The sequence below is a fragment of the Benincasa hispida genome, chromosome 10 (genome assembly GCF_027475165.1).
Source record: "Benincasa hispida cultivar pf3 chromosome 10, pf3_genome.v1.1, whole genome shotgun sequence".
NCBI classification, from domain to species: Eukaryota; Viridiplantae; Streptophyta; class Magnoliopsida; order Cucurbitales; family Cucurbitaceae; genus Benincasa; species Benincasa hispida.
Window position 1 is genome coordinate 33,762,741 of NC_143487.1, and position 11,180 is coordinate 33,773,920.

At 31.1% G+C, this 11,180-nt stretch overlaps 2 protein-coding genes across 2 annotated transcripts; one reads left to right on the forward strand and one right to left on the reverse strand.

The window, feature by feature from the left end:
• Window positions 1-656: 656 nt before the first annotated feature.
• On the forward strand, window positions 657-3,291 carry LOC120089318 (uncharacterized). The gene is made up of 3 exons (XM_039046752.2): window positions 657-1,185; window positions 1,682-2,679; window positions 2,975-3,291. The coding sequence occupies exons 1-3, from the start codon at window positions 865-867 to the stop codon at window positions 3,135-3,137; spliced, it is 1,482 nt and encodes a 493-aa protein (XP_038902680.1). The 5' UTR covers window positions 657-864; the 3' UTR covers window positions 3,138-3,291.
• A 69-nt stretch (window positions 3,292-3,360) lies between these two features.
• Window positions 3,361-10,666, reverse strand: LOC120089317 (cellulose synthase-like protein H1). Its single transcript, XM_039046751.2, has 9 exons — window positions 10,298-10,666; window positions 9,082-9,400; window positions 8,759-8,884; window positions 7,470-7,586; window positions 7,169-7,381; window positions 6,385-6,499; window positions 5,896-6,074; window positions 4,202-4,552; window positions 3,361-4,112 (listed from the first exon to the last, which is right to left on the reverse strand). Exons 1-9 carry the CDS (start codon window positions 10,606-10,608, stop codon window positions 3,564-3,566), a joined length of 2,280 nt encoding a protein of 759 aa, XP_038902679.2. The 5' UTR covers window positions 10,609-10,666; the 3' UTR covers window positions 3,361-3,563.
• Window positions 10,667-11,180: the final 514 nt, after the last annotated feature.

The window sequence follows — 11,180 nt, forward strand, 5'->3', positions numbered from 1 at the left end:
ATATTTACAAATAATAGCAAAATATCATAGTTTATCTGCAAAAGACTATTTGTGTCTATTAGGGATAGTTATTCAAATGGTAAAAATCAAACTGTTTCTAAAAACAGAACCAAACTAAATCGAAAAACTTAGTGAAACTGAAAAATGCATTTCGGTTCGGTTTGAAAAGATTTTGAAACCGAATTAATTTAGTTCGGTTCGATTTCAATTACGAAAATTGAATTTGAAACTGAACGGAATGATTTTCAACTAATATATTTATTTATCTATTTATATATTAAAAAAAAGGAATAAATCGAATTTAAAATCAAAACATTTTTAATTTAAAGAACGAAATTGAATCAAATCGAATCTTATTTTTTTTAATTAAAAAAATATATTTTAAAAGAATATTGAAGTCGAATTTAAAGCCGAGCCGAACCATGTGGTTTGGTTCAGTTTGAACTAATAAATCGGTTAAGTTCAATTTCACATATAAAAATTAAATATTTTAAAATTTTCGATTCGATTCGATTCGATTCGACCATTAAATTGAACGGTTTTCATCTTAATGTTTATCGCATTTCTGTCACTGAAATTTTATTATATTTATAAATATTGTCAAACAATTTCTTCAGAAAATATTTGTACCTAGGCTAAGATAGAAAAAAGGACCCATAAGGAGAAAAGTCGCTACTTGAAACGGCGGGTTATAGCTTCCATGAAACGCAGCGTTTGGGAAAATTTCCCTGTACCGGAAAAGCCATCTTCCCCGTGTGGGAGAAAATCGATTTTCATATTCGAAATCCACACAGAAGGAAGAGAAGGAGAACTCTGTCGCTCACACAACCTGGAGAAACTACGAAACACCTTTAAACTCAATCAATGGCGTATGAAATCCCTCACGATCTGATCAAACAACTTCAGATCTCTCTTCGAAATGGTGCCAAAATCTCCTCCTACGACCCTCACGATCCTTCACTTCCAAATCTACCATCGCTCCATGAAACAATTGCAGAGCTTGATCCCTCGCCGCCTTATCTTCGCTGCAAACACTGCAATGGAAGATTGCTTAGAGACTTGAAGTCGTTTATGTGCGTTTTCTGCGGCAGGGAACAGAACACGGACGTCCCTCCGGACCCCATCAATTTCAAGAATACCATTGCTTGTCGTTGGCTTCTCGAATCCTTGGACTTGGATGGATCGGTAGGTTCTTTTATTTTGATAGGAATCTTGGGATTTTTTTCTTCGCTAAGATTCGTGTAGGTATAGGGAAAAGTTAAACATCAGTTTCGCTTGTTGTTCTAACGTAGGTGCTTGTGTTTTGAATGAGCTACTTGCTTGTTTCACTTAGGCAGATTGTTGCGAAAATTATGTTGCTGATTCTAGTCTAAAGGGTTGATGGAAATTTTGTTTCTAGTTCCAGATAAAATCTCTTAGAATTTCAAACTGGGTCTTGCTATCTTAATTATATTGTTCATGGTTGTGGCATTCGGGGAGCTTGTCTGTGAATTCAAGAATATATCTGAAACGGATAGTGTTCGAAATTTAGCATATTGGATTCATACTCTTTGTGGAAATTGAGAGCCCAAAAGTATTTTCTGCATTTGGTTCAATAGGATTAGATAATTGATTGATGTTGTTACATGCCTGGGATTCCTTTGGGCAGATCCTTTGAAATGTATTTCGAAATCTTTGGCAGGAGATGGTGGAACCAATCAATTTGAAGGAATCTAACCGGGGAAAATCACCTGAGCAATTTCCCCTGACGGATCTTTTAGATTTAGAGATTAGATGGCCTGAATCTGAAAAGAAGGGGATCTCAGACGAGACTCCGGCTCCAAGCAAAAGTAACTTGAATTTGGCTGAAGTTGATCTTGACTACTACTTCTCCGAGGAAAAGAAAGACACTACCTCAAAAGCATCTAATGAGCCACCACCACTGAATAAACAAACTGTTGAGGATAATGTTGATCTTAGTTTGTTTGATAATGTTCCATCGTCCGAGACGGCTACAAGGACCACTAAACATGAGAGTGGTGATTCCTTTTCTGGTTGGGAGGCAAGCTTTCAGATTGCTAGTTCTGCAACTCTTCATGATAATTCCAAATCAGTTGATCCTTTTGCTGTTTCTGTGGTCAATATATCTTCCTCTTTGGAAACAACGTTTGGGGACCAAAACAAGTCCAGAAGTGGAGAAACAAAAGATACTAAAAATCCTTCTTCATCAGTGACCAATGACTGGTTTCAACAACAAGATTTATGGAGTAGTTCTAATCATGAAACAATTCGCATGCCAGATCAGGTTGAGCAAACTGGAATTGTAATTGATGGTAGAGCTGCAGAAACTGCTAATTATTCTTCATCAGCAAGTGTTGATTGGTTTCAAGTTGATCAGCGGCAAGGAGGGAGCCAAAAGAAACCTGATGATAAAAGTGATTTTAAAGATCATTCAGCTGATGCTTGGGATGATTTTACCAGCTCAACTGGTGTGCTAGGCCCCTCTGATAATTCTAGGAAAGATATTGTGAATGACGTTGTATCAAAGGTTGATGAGATATCAGAAGTAGATTTCTTCAGCACAACCAATAGTGATTTTAGAAACTCTTCTCAGCCAAATTCATTTGCAGAAGCATTTCCCAATCCAAATGGTACATCCATAGGAAAAGCAACCTGGTCGGATGCTTCTGATTTAAGCAGGTATGTACAAACTAATCAAATATTTTTGTAAAGCGATCTGTTAGATTGTAAAAATACAACATTGGTACAGTTGAAACCCATGGCTAGGAGGTTCCCTGTTTTCGTTCTTCCTTTGATGCTCACTAATATTGATTGGTCTTCAAGGCTGTTTTACTTTTAGACTCTCCATTAATCATCACTTTGTTCTTCATGCAAATGCTTCACTCCCTTCAAGCTTCATTTATATGTTATGCTTATGCTATATGGAAACTATGGGACAACTTGTTCCCTAGCATTTACATTTTTCATATTGTAGGATGAGTGAAGAGAGCGGAGAAACTGGAGAAAATTCCAAAGCTCTGGAGCATCAGTCTGCATCAGGTCCTAGTTCAAGTACAGATGATGTACAGATGATGATGGAGAAGATGCACGATCTATCTTTTATGCTCGAAAGCAATCTTTCAATCCCCCCAAAGTGAGGCATCTTTAGTTCTTCTGAAGAAGCACTGTGCCACTGAGCTTTTCTTGCATTTTTCTTTCCCTCTTTCTTTTAAATCTGTGGCAGCTTAGTGTTAGTTTAGTTATTACGGAATGCATTCTTTGATTTTATAAAATAGCCATATGCCGTTGAAATCCATTGCAACATAACTAACATACTACCCATTCACATATATGACATACTCTTTTCAAACTGACATACCATTGCACAAAAAATTTGACTATTATTCACTGACCAAGCTAAAACTGTGACACAAGTAGACAAGCCCTAGGGTCACCCAGGTGACTTTTCAAATAGTATATAGGGGAGTTTATTATTTTCCATTTTCAATCAACCCCTTGACAAAGATGATCGAAAGCATCAACCCCTCGACAAAATCTAAGTAACTGACCAAATGTTATTTATTTCACTTTGTTGTCTCTTGACACAAGTACACAAACAAGAATGCTAAAGCACTGGATTTGAATAAGGTTGGCCATGGAAGCCCATAGGGCCCCTTTGCAAACATCCCCTTCAAAAATGGCCAGAAGCACAAAATCAACCACACACTGCACATCACCTCCGCCACCCCAAACTCTTGAATGCTTGGCTGCGTTTGCAAGAAGCCGATCGAAAGTGCTGCCAGTTGAATCATCAAAATGGTTGTGACTGGCACAAAGAATGGGGACTCATCAAATGTGAGCCGACCCAAATCTCCATCACCACTCTCTGAGTCATCACTAGATGAAGATGACTCCTTTTTTGTTATTTCAAACACAGTTTCTGATAGTCCAAAAATCTTGAGAATGATGGCCAGCATTCCAAGCAAGGAAGTAGACATTGTCTGAATCTTCTCCATTCTCAGGTTATTCCACCAAGCTCTTACAGATTGGCCCGTTTTGAAGTAGTCTAACAACCCTCGTAGCTTGTTAATAACAAAAAGGAGAAGAGGTATGCATATTACTGGTTCTTGTACCTGCATTTAGAAATCCATAGCTGTTTAACAAGTTGAATATCTCTGGTTATTTAGATGATGTGTAGGTAGGGATTGTATTCTATACTTGCCTTGGGCAAAAAATGAGAGTTGGAAATTAGACAGAATGCTGGGAGTGTAGCGTAACATATCTCTGGAATAGCACGAATGCTAGTCAGATATGCCCACAGATACACGAGACGTTGCCTAAATTGGAGCTTATCAGAGAGAGCAGTGACAATAGGGGATCTTTTGCTGATTAGAATTTCAAGTAGTCCTGTTATTGCTCTCTTGTGATGGTTTAATGGAATTGGGCCTCCTGAAGGAGCACATCCTAGGAATGCTGGTGGAGTTGGTGTAATGTATGCAGATTTCCATCCCCTTTTGTGGATCTCCATCCCAGTCAACACATCCTCCACTAAAGATCCATATTGCCAACCCACCTAAAGGACCCATCGGTAATTTTGAGTTAACTAACTAGGTATAAGGATTGTAGTGGAGAATATTTTAACCAATTCAACAACTAAAAGATTTTAGTACTACCATAGTAACTACTACTTTTATTCATAATTATACATGTCATTTATATGATATATAGTAGTTTATTTCGTGAACTCTACATTATTATTAATTGCTACTATCATTACAAGCCATGAGTGAGAATAGCATGGAAAATTCTTTTTACTATTATAGTACTAGAATTTTTTCATTGAGCAATACTTAGATTTACAGATTCGTGATGCAAATATTTTCCTTTTAAATTCTTAAAATTTAGGAAACAAATTTGAAAGTCCTTGTCCCTTTCCTTGCTTTTTTTCAACTAGATGTTGTGTAGCATCCTATGAGGTAGCTCACAAAAATTAGAGCTAGGATAAAATAAAGGTAGATATTTTTGTATGAATGACTCAATACTAGTTGCGTGAATGCAAAACGACTCAACCTTAGAAAATAAATGAAAACTAACTTTATGCTTATATCATCGAGCACTTTACCACCACTTGAAATGCACTATCGTGTTAGGGGATGTCTATCATGAATAGTTAGAGTCTTAATGTAATTTTGATTTTTAACCACGGTTTTGTTGACTGTTATTTTTTTAAAAATCTGATTGAAATGAATATCGTGTTAGACTTCCATTTGTTTCATGATGGGCAGGGACATCCTAATGCGATAGTGGTTGTGACATCACCAAAGTGTTAGTTTTCATTGTTTTTTTAGGATTGAGTCATTTCGCGTTAATGGCTAAAAAATGGGTTATCTGTACAAAAACCCCAAATGTATATTTGAGAATAATTTTTAAAATGGTTAAAATCACATTTGTCATTGTCAAATCCACTTTGAAACACATTTTTAATGAATCAAAAATAGGCTTGGTTCAAATTGCATTTAGAAGTGCAAAATCACTTGAATGAATAAAGTCATATTTTGAATGATTTTATACATGACAAAAATGATTTTATTTTAAAATCACTCTCAACTCAATTCAAACACATGTATGAAAATTGCATTTAAAGGTATAAAATTAAACATTAAATTGATTTTGAATGATTAAAGATATATTTATGGATGATTTTTAAAATGACAAAGATGATTTTAACAATTTTAAACGTCATCCTATCTCGATAAATGGTGATTGTATTTCCCACCTTTTTGTACATAGGATCCTATCTCGATAAATGGTGATTGTATTTCCCACCTTTTTGTACATAGGTCGTATAATCCATCATTTAAATATGGTTATAGTAAAAACTCAAGCAATAAAAACAAGTATTATTTGAAAGCAAACCTTGGATCCCCAACCAGAATTGTGTTCATAACCAGCAGTAGCAACTTCATTTGTTGATTTGATTAAGTTGGATAGGCAATTCGAATCATCTTCAAAGCTTCTTAAACTACGAATCGCTGATTTTACAAAATCTTTTGAATTTCCAAATGTTTTATATAACTTTTCTTCATAACATTTCTCTGCAAAAATAATAATAATAATAAAATAATAAAATGAATTGTGTTAAACACAAAAAGAAACCAAATATTTTTTAATTTTTTTCAAATTTATATTTCTTTCCAACCCTTTGTTGGTAAAATTGTTGTCTCCCTTAAAAACATATTTGACTTCTAAGCTAAATTTCAAAAACCATTTTCTTCTCTAGTTTTTAAAATTAGCATGATTTTTTTGTAAACATGTTTAAACAGTAATAATAAGGTAAGGAAATTATAGGTAGAAAACAAAATAGTTATCAAACGAAATATTTTAAATTATAGTAAAGTTTATTACCATTAATGTTGGCTTCTTCGTTTGGTGATTGACCATACAAGACTTTTCGTCTATGGATACATCCTGTTCCCATATACATAGGCCCTTGGACTCCTGCCATTCCACAAACCACAATCTGCGAACACAAAAAAGGAACAAACGATAAATATTACTTAAAAGTACTTTTGGTTTGATGTAACAATTTAGTATCTAAACTTTAATTTGTAAGAATTGAGTTTTAAACTTTCAAACTTTTAACAAGTTAGTTATTGTAATTTAAATTTATAACAATTTATTTCTTATCGTGCAAAATATTATTAAGCTTTAATGAAATTTGTTACATACCTAGATTGATAAATTCATGATTAAAGATCAAATTAGTTTAGAAACTATAAAAACTAAATCATTACGTAAGTAAAATCAAAACTTTATTTGGATATGAGATTTTATCACATTAAAAGCTAAATTGTTACAAAACTAAGAGTATAGGAATTAAATATTTGGTAACCATTTGGATCTTGGTTATGATTTTTGAAAATTAAGTATATTTCATCCATATAAAATGATTTTCATCTTTCTTAAGTAGAATGGTTGAATTCTTAGCCAAATTCCAAAAACAAAAATTTTTTAAAAGCTATTTTTCTAGTTTTCAAAATTTAGCTTGATTTTAAAAACAAAAACTAAAAACAAAATGGTTACCAAACATGCCTAAATTAACTTTTAGTGAAAGTTGAAATCTTAAATATGAAACTACAAAAATATTATTTCAAAAACACTTTATTTATATAAAGAACAAAAGATTCACCTGCATTATGACAATCCATTGGTTCCCATAGGGATCATCTTTGACTCCATTGTAAAAGCATTGAGGAAATTGAACAAATGCATACTCTTTATCGATCATCGGGTCTAGGAAGAGACACATTGCTTGTAAAATAACATCGGGACTATTGACAAACATGTCACAATCTAGATTCAATATATAAGGAGCATTCGTCATTACTCCGGACACTCTTGTCTACACATAAAACAAGATTATTTGAGAATATAGAAATATAGTATCATAAAGAAACGATTTAGGATATGAAGAATTTGAAAATTATTACCAAAACATTCATGGCACCAGCTTTGTAACGGCGTGGAATTTGGGGTTTTTTCTCTCTTGATATATAAATCAAATTAGGCAATCCATCCCTAAGCCCTTCCTTATTCTCCCATATAATCTGGGATTAATCGAAATTTAAAAATTAATATATATTATCGACAAGCCAGAAAGTTATATAAACTATAATTAAAGTATTATACTTAGATAAATGAAAAAAATTATTCAACTTGCCTAGAACAAAATAATCAATATCTTCCAACATAACCATGTTTGTTTGTTCAAATATTTTAAAAGATGATAATTTAATGACACATCAAATTCTTTTAATAAAAAATTAAAAAAAGGTTAACACAATCTAATTTGATGTGGTTAGCAAAAATTTAATTGGGTTTAAATCTTTATTTCAGTTTGGTCCTCAAATTTTTAAAATCAAACCTTTTTGATCTTTTAATTCTTTAAGTGACTATTTTAGTTTCTAGACAATTAAAAAAAAAAGGATAATTGTTTTGGTGTCTTTGGTAATTTATTTTTTCATAAAATATTTACAATCCCAATATTCATATCCAACCTATTAAAAAAAAAAGTACTTAGGTGTATACACATTATTATATGTTACTATTCTAGACCTATAATTTTGGAGAGTTTTATAAACACCCTAATCCAATATCCAATTGATACTTCTGCATCTGTATTATATGATTTTTTTTAATAAAAAATTACTATATCACGATAGTTAAAACAATAGTAGTGAATTGCATAAATTTTGTGTCAATTTCTTCTTCTCATTCTCATTCTTTGTTTGTTGATTTCGTTTCTGTCAAAACGTTTATGCATTTCGTGAAATTAAATTTTTATGTATCACACCTTCACCACACACGTAAAAGAAAAAGAATCAAAATATTTAAAAAAATCCCTTTCCATCTTAGTTTTTGTTTTGACTTTTTAAGATTTTCTTTTAATTTGAATTTATTTTATAATTTCCTAACATGTCTATTTATATATAAAGTATTTAACTTTAATATTTTTATTTATTTATTTAAGATTAGTAGATAGTATTTTAAGTTTTTATATATTTAGATGGGTAAATATGTAAAAATTTCATTATAGTTTGTACGTAATATTATTTATCATTTTAGATGTTAATGTATAACATACGTATGAATTTCAATTTTATATTGAATAAGTTTTTGATTTATTAAAAATTATATAAAATAATAAAATTAATTATTTTATTTAACCCAAAAAAGGAAAAAAGAAAAAAAAAAAAAATCTGTTCCATTCAAACATTACCTTGACTATAGGAGGATGATTATTTGGTTTTGTGTCGGAGAAATCTGCCAACTCCCCCTTAAGGTCACCACATGCTATAGTTTTGGCGGCTTCCTCAATCTTTTGTCGCAGCTCTTCGTACTCATCCTTATATATTACACAAACATTATCAAATAAATAAATAATCTAAAAAAAAAATAATTATTTCAAATGACAAAAAATATCACTTTGGTGATGTGGTAATATTTTACTATATTTATAAATAACTTAACTCATTTTCATATATTTGAAAATATTTCCAAATTCTTTTTTCTTTAAATAAATAAAATAATGTAATAGTTTACCTTGATTTTCCTCCACTCATGCTGAAATTGGATTGACTCATTAGAAGCCAAATGGGTAGAGAAATATCTAAACGGAGCTCGAACTTGGACCTTATATTTATTGCAAAATGGTACCCAAATTTTGGCAAAATTAAAAGCTTCACAAAGGGAATAAAATGTGAGTGGTGAACAGGCATCGTCAGAGACATAACAAGCCAGTTTATTGGCCGGATATTCCATTGCTAACACTGAAAGCACCGTGTTTATCGTTATTATCGGCGGCTCTAGCACCGGATCCGCCGTGGTAACGAATACGTCCACCGCAGGAACCTCCTCCACTCTGCATTTTTCAATAATCATTAAACAAAATTATTCAAAGGTATAATTTTTTTTTTAGAAATACTCATTTCTATTCAAAAAACTATCTTTTTAATCTTTTTTAAAAATAAAAATAAAAATTGACACAAATGTCAATTTTTTATTAGAGGCAGCATGAACGCACAAGAAATGATGCAATTCAACTATGCTAAAATTTTCTAATTTTTTATTTGATCTCATAGGTTCAGAATACTTTTATAATTTCTTAAAAAAATATCTAAATTAGAGTAACAATTTTATTTTTAGCTTTTAGTTTTTTTTTAAAAAAATTATTTATTTTCTCTAAACATTATACATAAGGTTTTATGAAGTTAAGGCCTCTGGAGGATAATCATTTCATGTTTTTGTTATATTTACTATTGCTTTCAAAAAATCAAATCAACTTAAAAAAAAAAAAATCAGGAACTTATTTTCTTTTAAAATATGATTAGAAAATGTGAAAACTATAATTAAAAAATTAAGAGAAAATAAGTGTAAATTCTTAACCTCAAACTATTATTTTTAGTTTTTAAAACGTAGCTTGATTTTTTAAAACATAAGTAGAAATCAAAGTAAATAATAAAAACAAAGAAATTCATAAACAAAAGCGAAATAGTGTTCACATCCTTCTTTTTCAAAATGAAAAAGTAAGGTCTCGATTGATAATTATTTGATTTTTACTTTTGAAAATGAAGTCTATAAATATTATTTACACCTTCAAATTTCTTCTTTTGTTTACTGATGGTTTAAAAAACAAAGTTAAAAATTGAAAATTAAAAAAAAGAAGTTTTTGTTTTTAAAATTTAGCAAATAAAACAAAAAGAAACGGAGTATGTGTAATCTAATAGATCTCTGAATTATCGAACTCGAAAGATGTTACCGTTTAAGAAGGCGTTGCGGATAAGTATGGTAATGAACAGGCGTCCAACAGAGATTGAGAGCAAGAAGCCAAGTGAAAGTGAACCAAAGCTCGCAAAGAAAGGCAATGGCATAGAGACAGCAGAATCCATGGCTGTTCAATAAGAGAAGACGATAACCCAACAGTGAAACGAGGAGGAACAAAATGGTAACGTCTATAAATCTTTTCAAGCCGCTTTCAACTCTAACTCTTTGGTACAAAGGAACAGTCTTAGATTTGTTGGCCATAAGGAAAGAAAAAGAAGGCCCAATGTCTACTGCTTTGAATATCATGATTTTCTGCTCTATTTATAATGTTATAAATCTTTATAATAATAATAAGAATAATAATATTTCTTTTTGATTTTCTAAAATCTTTTTATTGGTGCCTAACGTCTTTTCATTTAATTCAAAGATTCAATATTATGATTGACGTGACAATTATGCACTACCTTACAAAAACCAAAAAAAAGTTAGTGTTAGCATGGAAAAATATGTACATCTATTATCGTTAGCATTCATTAAATATATGTTTATTAGTCAATTTAGCTATATATATCTTATATTTATTGATTATCTTTGAATAAAGAAAAATGAGCTAACTTATATATCAATATAGTAAAATATTATTGTCTATTAGTGATAGACTACAATAGATCGCGATTGACATCTGTTGTGGTCTATCAACATCTATCAGTGTCATCAATAAATGTCTATTACGGTCTATCACGATTTTTTGTTGATAGACAGTGACATTTTGCTATATTTGTAAATATATATATATATATATATATATATATTTATCAATTTTACTATTTAAAATAATTGTTCAAAAATAAATTTACATATTTTTCAATTTTGGAAGT